Source organism: Papio anubis, chromosome 3, assembly GCF_008728515.1.
Source record: "Papio anubis isolate 15944 chromosome 3, Panubis1.0, whole genome shotgun sequence".
NCBI classification, from domain to species: Eukaryota; Metazoa; Chordata; class Mammalia; order Primates; family Cercopithecidae; genus Papio; species Papio anubis.
The window spans coordinates 61,264,753-61,287,728 of NC_044978.1; the positions used below are offsets into that span (position 1 = coordinate 61,264,753).

At 37.6% G+C, this 22,976-nt stretch overlaps 1 protein-coding gene and 1 pseudogene across 9 annotated transcripts in view; both read right to left on the reverse strand.

Moving 5' to 3' along the window:
* Window positions 1-22,976, reverse strand: part of LARP1B (La ribonucleoprotein 1B) — a 156,399-nt gene that overhangs the window by 48,202 nt on the left and 85,221 nt on the right. For 7 of the 9 annotated variants that reach the window (XR_002522199.2, XM_009207547.4, XM_009207548.4 and 4 more), the window contains one exon: window positions 6,276-6,399. The exons of the other annotated variants lie outside the window; for them this stretch is intronic. Coding sequence is in view for 6 of the 7 variants with exons in the window: in XM_009207547.4 (XP_009205811.3) it covers window positions 6,276-6,399 (124 nt within the window). In the remaining variant the exon portion in view is untranslated. The remainder of the gene's footprint in view (window positions 1-6,275; window positions 6,400-22,976) is intronic. 9 annotated transcript variants of the gene reach the window in all.
* On the reverse strand, window positions 12,380-14,580 carry LOC110743251 (annotated as a pseudogene).

Sequence of the window (22,976 nt, forward strand, 5' to 3'; positions counted from 1 at the left end):
ACCCTCATATATTGTTGGTAAGAATATAAAATGGCACAGCCATTTTGGAAAAGTTGGACAGTTTCTTAAAAAGTTATACTTACTGTATGATCCAACAGTGCCACTCAAAAGCATTTACCCAAGTGAAATGAAAACACATATTCACATAAAAACTTGTAAACAAATACTCATAGCAGCTCAATTCATAATCACCAAAAACAGAAAAACAACCTATATGCCTTCAACTAATAAGTGGATAAACTGTTTACATCCATGCAACGGAATGCTACTTGTCAGTAAAAAGGTAATAGAAACAACACACAAAAGCATGAATAAATCTGAAAGGCACTATGCTAAATGAAAGGAGCCAGACTCAAAAGGCTATATTTTATATGATTCCACTTATATGATATTCTAGAAATGGCAAAACTATAGGAATAGAAAATAGAAAACAAGCTGCCAAAAACTTGGCCTGGGTTGAATACAAAGAGTCATGGAAAAATCCTCAGGGAGTAATGGAAATGTTCACTAACTTGACTAGGTGGTGTTTACATGACTGTATTCATCTGTCAAAGTTCCCAAAATGATGTACATAAATGGTGTGAAACTTACTGAATGTAAACTACATCTCAATTTTTCAAAAAATATGACCCACAAAGCTCAGGCAACGAAAGCAAAAATAAACAAATGGATTGTACCAAATGAAAAAGTTTCTTCTGCACAGCAAAGGAAACAGTCAACAGAGCGAAGAGACAACCTACAGAATAAGAAAAAATATTGCAAACCACATATCTGATTAGGAGTTATATCCAAAATATATAAGTAACTCAAACAACTCAATAGCAAGAATGCAAATAATCCAATTAAAACATGGTCAAAAGACCTGATTAGAGATCTCTCCAAAGAAGACACAACAAGGTCAACATGTATATGAAAAGGTGCACTGGTGTAGCCATTGCAGAAAACAGTATGGAGATTTGTAAAGAAATTAAAAGTAGAATTACCATATGACCCAACAATCCCTCTTCTGGGTATATACCCAAAGGAAATGAAATCATCACCATAGAAAGATATCTATCTGCACTCACATGTTCATTGCCACATTATTCACAATAGCCAAGATATAAGATATGGGAACAACTAAAGTATGTGTCCACTTATGATAAACAGAGAAATGGTGATGTGTGTGTATGTATATGTGTGTGTGTGTATATATATGTGTGTATATATATGCATATATGTGTATATATGTATATGTGTATATGTGTGTGTATATATGTGTATATATGTATATATATGTGTGTGTGTATATATATGTGTATATATAGAGAGAGAGAATAGAATAGAATTAAACCTTTAAAAAAAGGAGATCCTGCCATTTGCTACAATATGGATGAAACTGGAGGACATTATGCTAAATAAAATAAGTCAAACACAGAAAGAAAAATACTTCATAATGTCACTTATACATAGAATCTTTAAAAAAAAAAGTATATAGACATAGATAATAAAACAGTGGTTACCAAGGGTGGGATGAGGGAGAACGGGGATATGTAGGTCAAAAAATACCAAGTTGTAGATATGTAGGATAAATAAGTCTAGAGATCTAATGTACAACCTGAGGGCAACAGCTAATAATATTATATTATACTTGGTATTTTTGCTAAGAGAGATTTTAGGTGCTCTTGCCACAAAAAAAGGTAACTATGTGAGATAATATGTTCATTTGCTTGACTATTGTAACCATTACACTATATATATATATCAAAACATCATGTTGTACACCTTAAATATATATAATTTTTAAGAGGAAACAAAAAATATAACTGGATGTTTGTAGGGTGGTCAGAATGAAAGGAGGGAGACAGGCTAGGAGTTTATCACAATTAACCAAGGAGAAAACGATGGTGACTTTTACAGGGTGATAGAGATGGAGAAAGTGAGAAGTGGTTAGATTCTAGATATATTTTTAAATATATATAACTTTCCCATAAATAAATATGGAATTTAAAAAACAAACAGATCAAAAATGACACAGAAATGTTTTGACCTGTGCAACTGGAAAAATGGAGGTAATATTTACAGAGATGTGGAAGTCTAGGAGGAAAAGTCCTTGGAGAGGGGTGAGAATTCAGAACTTAGATTTTGGACATACGAAATTTAACATGCTTATAAAATATACAAGTAGAACTGTTAACCATACAGTTGAATATTTGTCTGAAATACAGGACGGAGGTCTGGTCTATACATATTAATTTGATACTCATTAGTATAATAATGCTCTTTAAAACCCATGAGACTTGATGCTATTACATGAGGCGTTAATGAGGATTCAAAAGAGGAGAAATTTGAGGACTGGGTCCTAAAGCATCCAAATTTTAGAGGTTAGGGAAACAGCGAAGAACTAGCAAAAAAGACTCCATGAGGCAGGAGAATAAGTGAATAAGTGTTCAGGAAGTAAAAATATGTTTCAGGACAGAGCGATTAATTTGATTTAATGCTGACGTCAGGTAAGATAAGGACTGATTTGACCCCTCTTATATATAGAGATTCCTGGTGATATTATCAGTAGCTGGTTTGGGATGTGGAGGATAGAGGCCTGTTTGGAGCAGGCATAGGGAATAAATAGGAACATAGATACTGAAGACAGTGAAAATAAACTCCTTCTTTATGCCTTAAATTCTATATTGTAATGGCAATACCAACTCTTTTCTATTAGGATCATTCTTTTATATGATTTCCCATCCTTTACTTTCTAATATTTCCATATGTTATGACATATAACTAGCATAGAGTGAATTTTTTAAGCCCAATTAATTTTAAGATTAAAATTATCTTTTAATTTGAACATTAATCTATTCAACATTTCCTGTCATAGCAATATATTGGGTCAAATTCTATCTTTTTTAAATTTTTGCTTTATTTTTATACTTTTCTGTTCATATATTTAAAAACTAGAGATTACAGCACACAAATAAAAATTAATAGATTTATATATAAATTTTAAAATACAGTTGATACACACTCATACCAACCAACTAGACCAATACATAAATTCCAGACGCTAGCAAACACATATGCAGACCTTCCAGATGGGATTCCCCCACCCTCAGGAGTAAATTAATATATTAAATTTTTATATTAATAATTCTCCTTGCTTATATTCATGGCTCCTATGTGCTATGCATATATCCATGAATTTTATACTTTATGTAATAGCATTACATTGAATGAACTTCTTTGTTCTAGCTTATTTTATACATCCTATTTTTTTATTTTTTATTTTTGTTATTTTTTCCTATATTTTTAGATTAACACATTTCGTCACGTATAACGTTAGTTCTTTCATTTTCCACTGCTGCCTATTTTTCCTATGTATGAATATACCACATCTTATAATACATTCTACTATAACTGTGCATTTTTTAGTTTTCAATTGCTTTTTTCTATTATGAACAATGATACTGCAAATATTCTCTTGGTAAACATCTGCAACAGTATGCCCAGGCTGTTCTCAAACTCCTGGGCTCAAGTGATCCTCCTGCCTTGGCCTCCCAAAGTGTTGGGATTTTAGGCATGAGTCACAACGGCCTGCCACAGTATCTCTTGAAATGAAACTGCTAGGTTATAATATGGTGTATCACTATGGTTTTAATTGGAAAACCTCAATAAAAATAGCAGCTTTTCATATTTATTGGCCATTTGGTCTTCCCAAATATGAAACTGATGTTCATGTTTCATTTACTACTTTTTCTGTTAATGTTTGCCATTTTTCACATTAATTTTTAAGGTTTTAGATTTATATGATATTAATTCTTTGTTAATGTCATGCAATGCCAAATTTATCTCCTTATTTGCTATTTGTATGCTTTCTATGATGTGCAAAGGAACATACATTCTCAATTTTAAAGTATTCAAATTTAACAAGACAAAAAATCCAGCAATTTAACTGAACATCCCTAGTGGGACACACAAAGAACCTTAAAGAAAGCTTTAAAGTATGAAGTTTTTAAAAGTTTAAAGTTTAAAGAACTCTAAAAGAAGTTACCTTTCAGTATTTATAATATTGTTATTTAATGTTATTGTTATTCTGGAACTATTATATCATAGGATTAGCAAATAAATAATTATGTTACTGTGGTTAGGAAGAAAGATTTTTTATATGTAAATAAAAAGCAATACAACTACAAAATCAAAGAAGTTAAAATTAAAACCTATAATCTTAAATTTAGACAGAAAATATCAACATGAATACATAATATATTTTTCTCTTTAAAAAATTTCCTAGCTCTTTCTATTCAAAAAGCCTAGAAACAAGGACCAACTCAGCAGCAGGTCTGGTACTGACAAAGCTCAGCCTTGTGTGGGGGCTCAACCTTGTGTGGGGTGGGAAACATTAAAGTTAACAGTCCAACTCCATTATTACTGAGCAAGAAAATGAAAGGTGGCTTTAGAGCTAACAGTCAATAAACTGATAACTGGCACAGGTATCAATAATAATAATAACTATAATAGAGTGAAACCCATCTCATGTATTTATGAGTTCACAGTGATCATTTAAAAACAAACAAACAAAAACTTCATTAGTCACCAGCAAAGAATGTTAAGGAACCAGCTAGTACTTTGAAACTAGTAAACAAAAGGAAATAATTCAGCACTGACTCAGTTTCCTGTAAGAACTCTACCTCAGAATAAATAAATATTCTGAGGAAAGTTCTCTTTATAAAAGCATTCTACCTATTAAGGTAAGATGTAATGATTAAAAATAGAATCATCACTATTTTGCAACCCCTAGTAAAATAAAAGCTTCACTCACTGATCATCAATGACCGCTAACATTACAAAAAGAGACAATACAGCATTATGTATCTCCTAATAGTATTCAATACTACATATGACATATGCTTACAGAGATTTGAGTCTTAATCTAATCAAGCCTCTATGCTGAACTAACAGTCATAGATAACTCAGGACTAGAAAACAGGTTAAATGAAACCATGGGGATATAATCAGCAAAATTCAGAATGTGAGAAATTCTACAGGACAAACAACCCAGTTTCTTAAATACCAAATTGCAAGGACCAATAAATTATAAGGCAAAAAACAGTAGAAACCTGTAGACTAAAAAAGACATATCAATCTATTGCAATCTATTTGAAGAAACTGGAAAAAAAAAAGTGATGAATGAGGAAATTTGAACACTAACTAGGTATTTCACATTAAGGAATTACTGTTAATTTTAGAAATAATGTCCTGCTAATTTATGTGTTAAAAGATACAGCCCTTATCTTTTTAAAGACACATACAGAAATATTTAGGGATAAAAAAATATGAATCATATGATTGAGAATTTGTTTCAAAATAATCCAGAGGGAGGTATAGGAGTGACTGGAGTCAAGACAAAACAAAATTGGGTATGAGTGATTAAGTATAACAGGAAAATGGGAGTTTTATTATAAAATTCACTCTATCTTTGTATATGTGTGACTTTTTTTTTTCTTTTTTTTTTTTTGAGACGGAGTCTCGCTGTCGCCCAGGCTGGAGTGCAGTGGCCGGATCTCCGCTCACTGCAAGCTCCGCCTCCCGGGTTCACGCCATTCTCCTGCCTCAGCCTCCCCAGCGCCTGGGACTACAGGCGCTGCCACCTCGCCCGGCTAGTGTTTTTTTTGTTTGTTTGTTTTTTGTTTTTGTATTTTTAGTAGAGACGGGGTTTCAGCGTGTTAGCCAGGATGGTCTCGATCTCCTGACCTCGTGATCCAGCCCTCTCGGCCTCCCAAAGTGCTGGGATTACAGGCTTGAGCCACTGCGCCCGGCCATGTGTGACTTTTTATAAATCTTTTTTTTTAACCACCTTCGGGAAAAGACTATAACGAAATCAGTTATACTTGTCTGAAATGTCAGATTCAATTTATGGATCTCCCAATGTATTTATTTACACTGTCACACACAGCTAAGACTTTAAAACAAAAGAATGACTCTATTGCATTCTTAGGATCAGTGAGTCAGTGAAAAATTTTATTTTTGGAAGAGAAACATTCCCAGCAATCTTAAAATCACATCAGATACATAAAGAACCAACAAATTCTGCCTACTTCTAAGTAAGCCTCTGGCTTTGAGCATAACCTGGTGTGATCATAGAAGTTCACAAAAGGATAAAAGTTGAGTTTTAAAATTCTAGCATTTTACCATTTACCTAATGATTTTCCACAAAGAAAAAAAAAAGGAGTAATTTTTAAAAACAATTCAGAACTGCTTTAATACTATTCAGACACTTACACAAAAGCAGATTTACATACCTTGCCTGGACTGTGAAGGTGCTACAGGAACTTCTTGGTTTGGCTCAAAAGGAAGTTCAGGTGTTAGGTTTTCAAACTGCTCTTTACTAATGAGATTTAGCTTCTTAAAGTTCTCAACTTCTTGCTGAAGTAGAATGGAGGAATCTAATTACTAAACTGGCTAACAGAGTAACCAACAGACAATAATTGATACCAACCTCAAAAAAATGAACTTCTAAAACAGGGATTAACCACAATGGAGTGGAAAAGATGTTCTAATAAAGAATCTAGCATTAAACTTAATAACAACATTCAGAATCTAAGAAGCATATAAAACCCTAAAATATTATGATGATTTTGTAATTAAAAAACATGAGCACACAAACTAATCATTAATTATTTGTTGAGCATGTACATACAAGACTACCAGGTATTACAGAATTTACAAAGTAATCTAATACAGGTTCCCTACCATTAAGGAATTTATATGTTAGATGAAAAGGAAGAAATGAACACATAAAAATGAATAATATTAGGCAGTGCGTGAAAAGTGATATTGGTATAAAAATTAAGATCATCAGGAAGCCATCACAGAAGAGATGGGACAAAAGCAGCTCTTGAAGGATGAGAATTTAGAGAAAGGGAGAAGCATTCTAAATAGGTAATGTGAGCAAAGATAAGACGCTTAGAAAAAGCAATGTGTTTATTAGAAAGTAATTACGTGAATGAGAATATCTGTGTAGAACCAGTGGCAAAGAGGCCTGATGCGGAAGTCGGAGAAAGCTACTAGAAGACCTTTAATACTGGGTCAAGAAGATTTCACTTTGTTTTATAATAATGGATGCATGTGATAAAGATAAATCTGAATGGCCCTGGATAGCTGCAGTGAAGAGACTCAGTAGGTTTGAGTTGTTAGCTCAAAGGAAGAATAGACCCCTCTCTGACTCTGTTGTTAGCTCAAAGGAAGAATAGACCCCGCTCTGACTCTGGGGTTCTGGAGGCTTCCCCTTTGTAACTATTATTACATAGTCACTTAGGTGTTTCCATCCCTGCCCTACAAATGTGTGGAGCGTTACAGAGGGTAGAGGTCATTCCCTACTGGAAGTTCACTTTGCCACAGGTGCATAAAGACCCTCTATGTCTGGCCTAAACTGTAAGAGAAAAAAGGAGTTTGAGGGACTGCTTACACTCTACTATTTCTTCTAAGTTTTTCCCAATAAAACCCTATATCACATCTATGCCACACGGTACTAATGGGTACATGAATCTTTACAGGGCAACATCCAAAGAGGGTTTAAGCAAGTAAAAAACATAACAAAGAATTTGTCAGATTGAAGCAAATTTAAAATAGGAAGCAAATTAAATATCATTATAAGTAGTAGCTTGCTCTTAATAACAAAAGAATCTTTTCCTTCTGTCTTCAAAGATGAAGTCACTTGTCAGCTCAAACCATTTATTAAATCCCAGTGTTAGCCTTTTAGATTATGATCTTTTTATCACTAAAGTATCTTTATGTCAAAATGTATATTTATCAACATTTCTTCCTCAAAAGTTTTCAATAAGCTCTTCAGGCTAAATCAGAATCATTGCTCACTCCTCTTGTCCCTTATCTTGCTACAGAGCTTGCTATTAGCAACTCCCAATTCTGTAAATAATTATTGTATGTTTACTACATGCCAGAGATAAATAACACAATTCTACCCTGATGGAAACACAAGTTGTATATGTTTTAGTTTAGTTTTTATTTTTAACTAATTCATTAATGTATTACACACACACACACATACATGAGAAGTGTACAAATCATAAGTATACATCTCAATGAATAATCAAAGGTAAACAGACTTAAGTAATCACCATTCAGGTAAAGCAATTACTAGCACCCTAGAAGCTTCCTTTTCATGTCCCTTCTGGTCAGGATCTCCTCTTTCTCCCCCCAGATAGCTCATACACTGACTTCAATACAATAGGTGTTTTGCATGTTACTGAACTTTATAAAAATTGAATTATACCGTATGGTTTCTTTCATGCAAAATTATGTTTAGGAGATTGATCCATGTACATGCGTGTAATCACAGTTTGTGGCTCTACAGCAGAGGTCAGCAAACTACAGGCCCAAAGGCTAAAGTCTGTTTTTATAAATGGCTGTTTTAGAACATAACCACACCCATTTGTTTACATATTGCCTATGACTACTTCATTGCTACAACTGCAGAGTTAGGTGGATAACGTATGACCACTGACAACGTATGACCCACAAAGTCTAAGGTATTTACTATACAGCTCTGTACAGAAAATGTCTGTCTACCCTTACTCTATTCTACCATATGAATACACTGCAATTTTTAAAGAAATCCATTCTGCTATTGATGAGCATTTGGGTCCTTTCTCAGATTACAGCTATTACAAATGAATTCCTATAAATATGTTTTTACAAAAACTTCTTTTGGTGAACAGTAACACAAATTTTTGTTGGATATTTACTTAGGAGTGGAATTGCTGAATTGAGCAGGTTTTTATTTAGCCTTAGTAGAAAATGCCAGTTTTTCACAGTGGCTGTACCTATTTATTTCCCCATTAGCAGTATATTAAAGTTCCTGTTGATCTACTTCTGCACCAATGCTTGCTATTTTCAGTCTCAAAATTTAGCCATTTGAACAAGAATGAACCCTAATGTAAACTATAAACTTTTAGTGAGAATGACGCATCTAGGTAGGTTCATCAATTGCAACAAATGTACCACTGTGGTAGGGGAGGTTGACAATACTGGAGGCTATGCTTGTGTGGGGGAAGAAGATCTATGGAAGATCTATCTTCTGCTCAATTTTGCAATGAATATAAAACTGTTCTAAGAAATGTGTGATTCCATCATGTAACATTCTCAAAATGACAAAATTATAGAGATGAAGAACAGATTCATGGTTGCCAGGGGTTAGGGATAGTGGAGGTGAGGCAGGTGAGTGAGACTCTAAAGACTCTAAACTTTAGAGAGCACAGGGAGAATTTTGTGGTAATAATACAGTTCAGTGTCTTGACTGTGCTGGTAGTTATACGAATCTACAGGTGATAAAATGGCACAAAACTATACACATACATTTGTGATAAGAAATGTCTATTTTCTGGTTTTAATATTATACAATGTATTTCCTTTTTTTCCCCTCCCTAGAGACAGGGTCTTGCTCTGTTGCCCAGACTGGAACACAGTGGTACGACCACAGCTCACTGTAGCCTTGAACTCCTGCGCCCAGTTGATCTTTCTGCCTCAACCTGTAGCTGGCACTACAGGTGCATGCCACCATGACAGGCTTTTTTTTTTTTTTAATTTTTTTTTTAAGAGATGGAGTCTCACTATGTTGCCCACACTGGTCTCGAACTCCTGGCCTCAAGCAATCCAACTGCCTCAGCCTCCAGAACAGCTGGAATTACAGGCATGAGCCACCTTGCCCAGCATTGTGCTATAGTTATATAAGATGTATCTATAGTTATACAAGATGTGATATTTGAAGGGAAGTGAGGGTATACAGTACCTCTGTGTACAATTTTTGCAACTTCCTGTGAATCTATAAATATCTCAAAATAAAAATTCAGAAAAAGTTTTTAATGTAGTCATCCTGGTAGGTATACGTGTTATCTCACTGTAGCTTTAATTTGCATCTCTCTGATTACTAATGAGGCTGAAAACCTTGAGTATATTTGCTGATTTGGATAGCTTCCTTTGTTGAGGTGACTATTCAATACTATTGCTCATTTTTCTATAGGGTTGTCTTTCTCTTATTGATTTGTAAGAGTTCTTTATAAAATGTTGTAAATACCTTTTGACACTTTTTAACTTGCCTTTTTATTCTCTTATAGTATCTTGATGAAAAGAATCCTTTAATGTAGTACAATTTATCAATCACTTCCTTCACTGTGTTTCCTGTTCAATAAATCTTCCCCAATCAAATATTACTGAGTTATTATTTCTATAAGTTTTATTATTTTGTGTTTCACATTCAGAACTATAATCCAATTGGAATTGACTTTTCTAAACTGCATCCACATTTTCTATAACCTTACTGATTTTTTGGTTCTGATTGCTCCATCTTACACCTTTCTTTATAAAATCTCCCACTATGATTATGAATGCACCTATTTGCCTGTAAATTTTATGTATTTTGAAGCTACATTATTAGAGGCACACAAATTTAGAACTATCATATCTTCTGAGGCAATGAAACTTGTCATGATTATAAAACATCCATCTTTGTATCTTGAATAAGTTTTGCCTTAAAAACCTACTTTGCCTGGTACAGTAAATAGAGTTACACCAGCTTTGTTGTGTTTATTGCTAATATTTATCTAAATATACACACATATTTACCCTTCCCTTTGCTCTTCATTTCTTCCTGCATCTCCAAGCTTCTTTCTGGAATCATTTTCCTCTGCCTGAAAAATTCCCTTTAGTATTTTCTTTAAAGCAGATCTGCTGAAAATAAATTTTCATAGTTTTCATGTCTCTGATAATATCTCTATTTTACCTTCATTTTTATACAGGTTTATTTAGAGCTTTATTTTACACCTCATAAATTCACCTATTTAAGCGTACAATTCAATTATTTGTTTACCTTTATTCTTGAACACTATTTTCCCTTACAGGCACTGTAACTACATCATCCCTCTGTTCCCTCACCTCCATTATTTCTACTGAGAAGTTAGCTGTAAGTCTTACTATTAATGCTTGTAAAGTAATCTGTCCTTTTTATCCAGCTTTTATTTGTTTTCAGTTGTTTTATATGGATGGTCTCGATGAGGTTTTCTTTGTATTTATCTTCTTTGAAGTTTTTAGGACTAGAATCTGTCCTTTGGTGTCTTTCATCAGTTTTGGAAAATTCTTACCCATAATCTCTTCAAATATTACTTATGCTTTATTCTCTCTCCTCCCCCTTTGGAAGATTCAAAGATATGTGTTGGACTATGTCTCTTACACCCTTTTCTGTATTTTCCATCTTTTTGCTCAATGCTTCACTCTGGATTTTTCTTTCGATCCATCTTCTAGTTTAATAATTATCTTTTCACTGTCCCGATCTACTATTAAGCCTACCCATTGCACTTATCATATTTTGCAGTTCTAAAATTTCCACTTGATTATTTTTTAAAGTTTCTGGCTCTATACTGAAATTCTCCATCTTATCTTTTATTTTTTAACTTACTAAAAATAAAGTCTGCTTGATAACTCTATTTTCTGGATCACTAGGGGTCTGTTTCTATTTCCTGTTGTTTGTTTTTTTCTATCATATCATATTGTCTTCTGATATTCCTGATTATTTTTTGATGACCAGACATTATTACTAAAAGTTTGAGGCCTAGGATGGAACTGGCAGATGCGTCTGAGGGAAATGAAGACCCAAATGTCAGCCTTATTTCTCTAGGTTTCCTTCTCTTTCCAGACCTTTTTTTATTTTAAGCTTCAAGCCTTTTATTCCATTTTGGTAGGTTTGTATAAAAATACTCTCTTTAGGAAAATAAACAGCAGCTGCCCTCACTATGGAGGCTTGGATTCCCTGGAGCTGAAGGTTTCTCAAAGCTGAGATCCGCAGATCAGCTCATCACAGAAACCATGGGCGCCTCCTGAGCTGTGCGGTTCAGGAGGGGGCGGCAAAATGGCCTGGTCGAATCACCTGCTGCTGCTGCTGGCAGTGGGGCTGGAGAGTTAGTGCTCTAGGTGGGTAAAGTGGCACCTTCTGTCAGGGGGTAGGGTTGGGTGGATCACAGGAAGAGGGTAATGGAGAGTGTGGCAGTGATCTGGAAGGGGTTAGGGCTCCAGAGGACCTCTAAGGATCTACAAAGTCTCTAGGCTGCCAGGATTCCTCCGGCACAAATGGGAAACATTTTGTCTCTGATTTAGTGCAAATTGTGCTAGAGAGGCCAGCTCTTTTCTTTTTTTTTTTTTTTTGAGACGGAGTCTCGCTCTGTCGCCCAGGCTGGAGTGCAGTGGCCGGATCTCAGCTCACTGCAAGCTCCGCCTCCCGGGTTCACGCCATTCTCCTGCCTCAGCCTCCCGAGTAGCTGGGACTACAGGCGCCCGCCACCACGCCCGGCTAGTTTTTTGTATTTTTTTAGTAGAAACGGGGTTTCACCGTGTTAGCCAGGATGGTCTCGATCTCCCGACCTCATGATCCGCCCGTCTCGGCCTCCCAAAGTGCTGGGATTACAGGCTTGAGCCACCGCGCCCGGCCGAGAGGCCAGCTCTTGAGAAACAGTGGGCAGCTTTGGTGGCCCCAACCTGGCTCTACTGTGAAGCACAATAGGGTCAGTCTCATTAGAGGGATGGAGAAGAAGCTGCTGGAGTTGGGTGTGGGATACTGTCCAGGTCAGCTGGACCGGTGCGGGAAGGGGAGGAGACGTTGCTTAGGGTGGCACCTGCAGCGAGTAAGGCTCGGGTGCCTCACAAAGCGAGAACAGATGGAGAGCCAAGGGGGTCAGAGGGTGGGTCTCCGCTGCTGCTGCTACTCCTTTGCCACGAGCTGAGGCACAGGGCTCAGGAGTGCTGGCATAGGTGAAGACCAGGTTGGGGGTGAAAGGAGTTAGGGAGGGTGTGGTCATAAGCGTGCGGGTGTGCAGTGCCTCAGGTTCAAGTACAGGCCCTGGGGAAAGGGAGATACAAGGTACAGGGCGGCAGGGGGCTGGCGGGCTGCTGGTGCTGCTGGTACCGCCTGTGTCCCCCTCCTTGGCTCCTTCGGGGATTTTGCAGATGAGTCAGTGGGCTTCCAGCACCAGCTCCAGGCGTTCCTTCTGCTTCTGCAGCTCCTCACTCTCTCTCGGGAGCGCGGATTTCTCATCTTCCAGTTTGTCAGTCTCCACCTGCAGGAAGTCGGTCAGTTCCTTCCTCCGGTTCCTGCGCTTGGCCGCAGCCAGCTGGTTCCGCTCCCGCCTTACTCGGCGGCGCTCCTCTTCCTCCAGGTTGATCTGTTCACAAGGCCTTGGACGTACCCCTGGAGGCGGCCCTGGGGCCCGGATGACTCCTGGCTGGGGTTGTGGGTGTAGTTTAGAGGCCTGGGGTAACTGCTGGGCCCCAGGAAATGAGGCTGTACCATCCACTGCAGCTCCTGGCTGTCACTCATGTTGTTGACGCTTGGCACGAGGTGGAACTTCTGCTGGGCTGCCCTGCGCTGCCACCAGGGGCTGCGCGGGGCCGCGGTACCTGCCGCCGTTCCCGGAGCTTGGGCCAGGTTCCCCGAAGTCTCGGAACAGGCCCGGGGCTGGCGGCTGCACGGGGTCCACGGCTGCTGGGTTCTGACTCTCTTTCCAGATTTTGACCACATGATGTTTTACTGTCTTGGCCCTCTACTGTGCCTTCACACAGATTTTTTAAACCTACTTTTTCAGCTGTTCTCAGCAATAGGGTTGATCTGAATTAGCCAGTCTACCACAACTGGATGCACAACCAAAGCCTAATATTTTTTTTTGTTACTGTTATTTTTAATAAATTTATACCTTGCCTTGTTCAAAAAGGGACAAAAGATTTAATGATCTAATGGATATAAAGAAAATTTGTAGGCTGGGCACAGTGGTTCACACCTGTAATCCCAGCACTTTGCGAGGCTGAGGCAGGTGGATTACCTGAAGTCAAGAGTTCCAGAGCAGCCTGGCCAACATAGTGAAACCTCATCTCTATTAAAGATATAAAAATTAGCTGGGCATGGTGCCAGGTGCCTGTAGTCCCAGCTACTAGGGAGGCTGAGGCAGGAGAACTGCTTGAACCCAGAAGGCGGAGGTTGCAGTGAGCCGAGATCACACCATTACACTCCAACCTGGGTGACAGGGCAAAAACTCCATCTCAAAAAAAAAAAAAAAAAATTGTAAACAGATTACAATTTAGTATAAGTCAAAAACAAACATACATATGTGGTACAAAGGTAGAATAGGAGAGTAATTTTTCTGGGATTGAGCATAAAATTTATCAAATAAAAATTTCCTGGAAGAGTAATATCTGAACTGGGGTTTATTTAGCTAAAAGATAACGAGTTTGGCAAGTAAACAATGTGAAAAGCCACTGCAGGCAGAGGAAACAGCACATGCAACTTGGTATGTATAGATATAAATTTTAAAGCAAGAGCAACAGGACAATGAAAATATGTAAAAGCCAAATCAAGAATTCATGAATTCTTGCTTGCCAAATAAGAACTTTATCCCGAAGGGGGTGAGGAACCACTGAATAGAATTAAGAAAAACAGAGAGATAATCACATTTATATTTTATGATGATGAAGGATTTTAGAAGGATGAAGGATTTTCCTTGGAATCATTTACTTTGAAAAAAATGTAAGCCTGAAACTATCAATGGCCATTGTTGCGCCCACTCAGAGAAAGCATAAATGAAAATGAAGCTAACACAGAGGAAAGTACACCAAAGATAGGGGTAAAGAAAAGCAAAGTCATTCTTTGGTGTCTTATACAAGGCTTTGCCTAAAATCAAGAACTGCTTCTTGGACTTGTAGTAAATTATCTTATTTGCTAGGAAAAAAAAAAATGAAATGAGAAATAAGGAGGAAAGACTACTCTGACAAGAGTTAAGCTAGAAAGACAATGAACTAAAGCCAAAAACCTCCTATAAAACTTCTATAGAGAGATGACGCATGGCAGTAGGAATGATATGAAAGGACTGATAGGACCTAGTGACAAATTACATGTTAGAAGTTAGGATAAATGGATGGGGACTCCTAAGGCATCCAAGCAAAATAAAAAATATAGGTTTGGGGTAGGTTTTCTTTCATTTTTTTAAATGAGAGACAGAATATAAAAAAGATGCCTATGAAACATAAGACAAATAACTGGAGAATTTAGTAGGCTACTGGTAATATAGTTCTAGAGTCCCAAAAAGACACAAGGGAGTCATTAGCATACAGTTGATAAATAAAAACCCAAAACTTAAGAATAGAGTCTATTATTTCTGGACAAGCTATCAAAGCAATGAGAGAAGTAGGCCAGGGATAAACCAGGGAAGACCACATTTTAAAAGGCAAACTGGTCAGGCACCGTGGCTCATGCCTGTAATCCCAGCACTTTGGGAGGCAAAGGCAGATGGATCACGAGGTCAGGAGTTCGAGGCCAGCCTGGCCAATATGGTGAAACCCCATCTCTACTAAAAATACAAAAATTAGCCAGGCGTGGTGGCACACACCTGTAGTCCCAGCTACTCAGGAGGCTGAGGCAGAAGAATCACTTGAACCCAGGAAGCGGAAGTTGCAATGAGCCAAGATTGCGCCACTGCACTCCAGCCTGGGTGACAGAGACTCTGTCTCAAAATAAATAAATAAATAAATAAATGGCAAACCAAGGCCAGGTGTGATGGTTCATGCCTGTAATCCCAACACTTTAGGTGTTCAAGGCAGGCAGATCAGCTGAGGTCAGGAGTTCAAGACCAGCCTGGCCAACATAGTGAAACTCTGTCTCAACTAAAAATACAAAAATGAGCTGGGTGTGCTGGCGGGCACCTGTAATCCCAGTTACTCAAGAGGCTGAGGCAGGAGAATCAGCGCTTAACCCAGGAGGTGGAGGTTGCAGTGAGCCAAGGTCGCACCACTGCACTCCAGCCTGGGTGACAAAACTCTATCTCAAAAAAAAAAAAAAAGCAAACCAAAATTGTAAACTTAAAACTGTAAAATAATACATTCTGTTGTGTATGCTTTATCACAATTAAAAAACAAAAGTAAAAAAGAAAGAAGAAAACCACTTTGTTGCGCCATAAAATATACATCTGCTGAACAGATGAGGACATGCTGGTTATAAGCAGGAGCCATCTTGAGAGAGCTCTAACCTGACTAGGTTTGAGATATTCTGAACATCAAAATGAATGAGGACAAGAACAGATAGAAATCCATGTTGGAGTCCATATTAGCACTAAAAAGGGAGAAAATTAAAATATAAAAATAAAAAATGAAGTGGAGAGGAAAGTTCTTCTTTATAGAAGAATACTGACAGACGTACAGGGAATAACAAATTTAAAAATCACCATCTTGGCCAGGCACAGTGGCTCATGCCTGTAATCTCAGCACTTTGAGAGGCCGAGGCGGGCGGATCACGAGGTCAGGAGATCGAGACCATCCTGGCTAACATGGTGAAACCTCGTCTCTATTGAAAATACAAAAATTAGCTGGGCGTGGTGGTACGCCCTGTAGTCTCAGCTACTAGGGAGGCTGAGGCAGGAGAATCGCTTGAACCTGGGAGGTGGAGGTTTCAGTGAGCCGAGATTGTGCCACTGCACTCCAGCCTGGGCATAGAGCGAGAGTCCACCTCAAAAAAAAAAAAAAAAAATCACCATCTTATAATAAGCATAATAGCTGATTCAAGCAAAAATCATTAGTGGAAGCTAAAATATTGAATAAAGACTGTTGGGGAACACAGTTTTAAAATATCACTCCAAGGATCATTTATTAATTACAAAGAAGAAAAGGTACATTTATAGTGAGCAAATCTGGTAGATATCATCATAACCAAATGACCAAATCACCAATTCTAACCACATCAAATTTTGTAACTGACATCACATGTCTCTGGAGAGCATATACTGAACAGGCACATTCCCTATATAATGTTCTTGTCAAAAATACTTAACCTGGCTGGGCGTGGTGGCTCACGCCTGTAATCCCAGCACTTCGGGAGGCCAAGGTGGGCAGATCACTTGAGGTCTGGAGTTCAACACCAGCCTGGCCAACATGGTGAAACCCTGTCTCTACTGAAAATACAGAAAATTAGCCGGATGTGGTGGTGCATGCCTGTAATTCCAGCTACTCGGAAGGCTGAGGCAGGAGAATCACTTGAACTCAAGAGGCAGAGGCTGCAGTGAGCCAAGATCGTGTCACTGCAATCCAGCCTGGGTGACAGAGCGAGATTCCATCTCAAAAAAAAAAAAAAAAAAACTTAACCTGAAGCTAATCATATAAACATACCGGGCAAATCCAAACTGAAGGACAAAACAACTGGCCTGAACTCTTGAAAAACATCAATGTCATTAATAGCCAAAAAGAAAAAAAAAAGGCAGGCCGGGCGCAGTGGCTCACACCTGTAATCCCAGCACTTCGGGAGGCCGAGGTGGGCGGATCACAAGGCCAGGAGTTCGAGACCAGCCTGGCCAATATGGTGAAACCCCATCTCTACTAAAAATACAAAAATTAGCCGGGAGTGGTGGCGGACACCTGTAGTCCCAGCTACTTGGGAGGCGGAGGCAGGAGAATTGCTTGAACCGGGAGGCGGAGGTTTTAGCAAGCCGAGATCAGGCCACTGCACTCTAGCCTGGGAGACAGAGCGAGACTCCACCTCAAAAAAAAAAAAAAAAAAAAAAAAAAAAAGCAGCATAACTGTTCTAAATGAAAGAACATTAAAATTATATGACTCTCAATGCAATGTGTGATTCCTGGCTGGAACTGACTTAGAAAAAAATAAAAGAAATTAAAAAGGACAGCTGAGATAATTGGAGAAATGTAAATATAAACTGCATATTCAATAATAGGATTCTATCAATGTTAAACTTCTTGTGTTTTTGATAATTGTGGTTATGTAGGAGAGTATACTTGTTTTTAAGAGATACTTGCTGATGTATTTTAGGATAAGTTGACATAATGTCTACAAGTAACTCTCAAATGATTCAGGAAAAAAATGTACATATATGCACCTATATATATTATACGTAGAAAAAAAGGCAATATGGTAAGATGTTTGCCGAATCTAGGTGAACAATATACTGGCATTCCTCATATTATGTATGTAACTTTTCTGGAGGTTTGAAATATTTCGAAATGAAGACTTGGAGGGAATAAAATATAGATGCATATTACTGATACGTAAAAATATTCATAACATTAAGTGAGAAAATTGCATTGTCTTTCAAAGTATACATTTCTCTGCAACTCATATTGGTCTGACTAGAAAGTGGAAGTTTAAGCAACAAGGATTTCCCTTCAGCCAAATTGCTTGAAAGAACGCTTGGTGCTTTGACTTTCTCACTTCCTATTCATGTCAATGTGAATTACAGTCTGATGGTAGGTCCAAGGTGGTCAGCAGTAAGGGATTTTTATTTTTTTATTTTATATTTATTTATTTTTTCCTAGACAGAGTCTTGCTGTCTTGCCCAGGCTGGAGTGCAGTGGTGTGATCTTGGCTCACTGCAACTTCCACCTCCCGGGTTCAAGCAATTTTCCCTGCCTTAAAATAAGAAGTCAGTGGGGGAAAAAAGATGAAAGCTGGTTGAGTGCAGTGGCTCACATCTATAATTCCAGCTATTCAGGAGGCTGATGTGGAAGGATTACTTGAGGCCAGGAATTCAAGACCAGCATGAGCAACACAGCGAGACATTATCTCCACAAAAAAAGTAAAAAATTAGTCAGGTGTGGTAACACATGCCTGTAGTTCCAACTACTGGGGAAGCTGAGACAGAAGGCTCCCTTGAGCCCAAGAGTTTGAGGCTGCAGTAAGCTATGATCTCGCCACTGCATTCCAGCCTGGGCACAACAGGGTGAGACCCTGTTTGAAAAAAAAAAAATTAAAGCTATAGTTGAGATAGAATGTGTCCCTTTATGGGTCATAATCTCAGACACCGTTTATTTTCTTGGCTTCTTCAATGAAACTATATATAATAACCACACCTATTTTTTTGTTGTTTTGTTTTGTTTTGAGATGGAGTCTTGCTCTGTCGCCCAGGCTAGAGTGCAGTGGCACGATCTTGGCTTACTGCAACCTCCGCCTCTTGGGTTCAAGTGATTCTCCTGCCTCAGCCTCCTGAATAGCTGGGACTACAGGTGTGTGCCACAGTGCCTGGCTAATTTTTGTATTTTTAGTAGAGACAGGGTTTCACCATGTTGGCCAGGATGGTCTTGAACTCCTGACCTCATGATCCGCCTGCCTCGGCCTCCCAAAGTGCTGGGATTACAGGCGTGAGCCAACGCGCCCGGCCCACACCTATTTTTTTCCCCTCCAAATTACCACTAGTGGACTTCCTGTCTCAATTGTTCCCTCTCCTTTTCTTTAATAACTTAAAACGTTCAATCACTTTTCCTGCTTTAAGTCTCCCTTCTTTACTAAATACTCCAAAATCTACATTTCTGACCTTCTTATCATCTCTAGGATTTAGAGAGAGGGTAAAAGATATTTCACATGAATAGACACCATGACATCAACTCAACATTTCCAAATCTGATCTCAAGATCATTCTCTCCTAGGTTTTCCTTGTTAATGTCCCTACTTCTTTCACAAGGTATTATGAACTGTTTCTTTAAAATCTCTTCCAATTTTGGCACTTTTTCATTCTCACATAAGTTGTTAATGAATGTGGAGAAAATAAACAATATTCCTTTTGTTTAGCACTTCATTTCACGCTTGGATTATTATAAGTGGGTTTTTAACTCAACTTCTGTCCTCCTCTATTCTGATCTAGGTTAATGCCTCACATATATAAACCTATTAAACCACTATTTTGATCATTCCACTTTCTTTATAAAAACTACAATTGCTCTTTATTCTAAATTCCTATGTAACTTTCAAGATACTTTGCAATCTGGTCCCTCCTCACCTACCCAAACAATCTTCAGAGTACTGTAGTGCTAACATTTAACTTATAGAAATTCAATCATACTTGTTTAGCAATAATAATACACTTTTTAAATGTGCTAGCAATGCCACTTGCTATTCTACTCAATGAATGTATGCACTGATGTAATCAAACCCAACTGTTAATGCACAGAAAGAAAAACCTAACGAAAGGATGAATACATTTCGAAAATGTCCTGACCACTGAAAAGTGCCCAAACAAGTATAGTTTTACCATATCCTTTCATGTTCAAAAAATGCTGAAAAGCATAGGGAAATAACAACTAAAAGTAGAAATAATTATTTTAAATATTAACCTCAGGCCGGGGCAGTGGCTCACACCTATAATTCCACCACTTTGGGAGGCCACGACAGGTGGATTACTTGAGGTCAGGAGTTCGAGACCAGCCGGGCCAACATGGTGAAACCCCATCTCTACTAAAAATTCAAAAATTAGGCAGGCATTGTCGTGACCACCTATAATCCCAGCTACGCAGGAGGCTGCGGCAGGAGAATTGCTTGAACCTAGAGGGTGGAGGTTGCAATGAGCCGAGACCCCGCCACTGTGCTCCAGCCTGGGCGACAGAATGAGACTCCATCTCAAAAATAAATAAATAAAATAAAATAAAACAATAAAAATTTTAAAAAAAAGTTTCTAAAGAGAAAGATGACTATGGACAGGAAGACCCACCAAATTAGAATCTTTATAAATATGCTCAAGTACTTCAAAATTCAAGCACTTCAATATTTTACTTTATAAATATGATCCTGCTACATTACTACATACATATTTAGAAGCTTTTTTTTTTTTTTTGAGACAGAGTTTTGCTCTTGTTGCCCAGGCTGGACTGGAGTTCAATGGTGCAATCTCGGCTCACTTCAACCTCCACCTCCCAGGTTCAAGAGATTCTCCTGCCTCAGCCTCCCAAGTAGCTCCCACAGGCGCCCACCACCATGCCCAGCTAATTGTTTTATATTTTTAGTAGAGAGGGATTTCACCATGTTGGCCAGGCTGGTCTCAAACTCCTGCCCTTAGGTGATCTACCCGCCTCAGCCTCCCAAAGTGCTGGGATTACAGGCATGTGCAACTGCCCAGCCTTAGATGCATATGAAAGTGTAAGGCTATGCATAAAGTGATATGTATTTTACTGGTGATTTAAGAGAATTAGGAATATTTTGATCATTCTCAATTTTCAACTTAAAAGGGCTCTAAAACCTATTCCCAAATAATATTGAACTCTGTTAGATAATTCACATACTTAGCTCTCATTAGACAATGTCAAGAAACCTTTTGTTACTCAAGAGCCAATTTCGAAAAAAAGTTGTAAACTCTGTATTTTTTTTCATAAATTATATCAACAGGCTATTAATAAATACATTTGTGCTTATATATTACTGCATTCTATCAATGAAGGAGTGACTAGAAACTTTACAGATTGTATTATAATTACTGGCCATAACTCTTTTTTCTTTTTTTACTACTGGCCATAATTCTATATTTGATGAAGACACTTCAGAAACTCATTTGTTTTCCATTTATTGACTTTATAAGTTTTTAATTTTGAATTCTGGGTCACAAAAAGTACTCTTCAATCCACTTTATTTGAAACACAAGATTTTCTTCAGCCACTGTTCTAGCAATAACCATATACAGATTTCAACATTGAAGAGGCAATCTACCCACTTAGAGCACCCCACACTACTTTCTGTCCTCAACTTCTCTTTTTTACTGTTCCCCTTCATAAATCAAGCCCACCAGCTACCTTCTCTAGCTAGACTACTTATTCTCTGGTTTGATTTTGTACATTTATCCAAACATTGTCTAATAATCAAGGCAAAACTCTTGCATGCATCAAGGGCAGGAATTTTTGAAAGAATGTATAAAAGAGCAAATTTTTCAATTGCTGTCTTAGCAGTGAGAAAAAGGGAAAGACTCTGCCACAGAAATCTGAGCAAAGAAACCAGGCAGTCTTAGAAAAAGGGCAAGAAAGAAGCCAGCCAGTTGTTTGGGGCTAACTAGTTCACGCCTCAAACCAAATATACAAAAGAGGTCTCTCATCCCAGCTCAACAAAGAGGAGAATCATAAAGAATCTGGGGACTGGAAACTCCATTACTCCTCAACACTGTTCACAAATTGCCTATCACTATGCTTAGCACCTAACAGCTACTCAAATATCTGTTAAATGAATAAATGGATAGATGAATGAATGAGTGAACAAATGGGATAGACACTGTAGTCAAGGTGAATGTGTTCCAATGGAAGTTATCCTCTGTGTCCTTCATTTTTGGTCAGGAATACTAAGCATAACTAGATCAGATGTTTTATAATACAGACTATTCATTATTTAGGACCTAGTTTTAAGTTCTAGGCTTCTCTAGGATGCTGCCCTTGATTATGCCAACCTAAAACTCTCAAAATTCTTTCATCCAGCTATTTTTAAATAACTGTTTTACTTTGAAATATCTTGTATGAAACCTATGTGTACGGTATAAAAATTAATACAATGAATACTACATGCTACTACCATCTATGTTAATAGGACACTGCCAATATCCTAGAAGTCCCTTGTTTGCCCTTGCCCAATCCCATTCCCCTCCTTCTCTTCAGAAAAACCACTATATTGACCTTAGCAAAGACCAATTTCCTAACTGTTCTTTTATTTATTACCTGTGAAAGTTTCCCTATGCAATATATTTCATTTCCCCTGTTTTGGAACTGTATATTAATAAAATCATATTTTCTGCATATATTATATGGCTACCATCCACCAAACTTTTAAAACTTCTTTACTTTGGAATTTTTCTAACATATAAAAAAATAGAATAGTATAACAAAGTCCTATATACACATCACATAGTTTCAACAACTATCACCATTTTACCATTCTCTTATTTGATCTATATTGGCATTGTTTTTAAAATCATCTTCATTTCTATACCAATTATTTCACTGTTAAATACCATACCATTGTATACAAAATACATATAATACCATTTTAGACATAATGAAGCTATTAGATTTAACAACATGTATGTGTCCCATAGTCCACACATTCAAAAGTTTCTCTATATGTATACGTATAGACATAACTAGAAATGGAATTGATGCATACTAGAAATATGCATGCATACATATGTACATGTGGAAATGGAACTGATGCT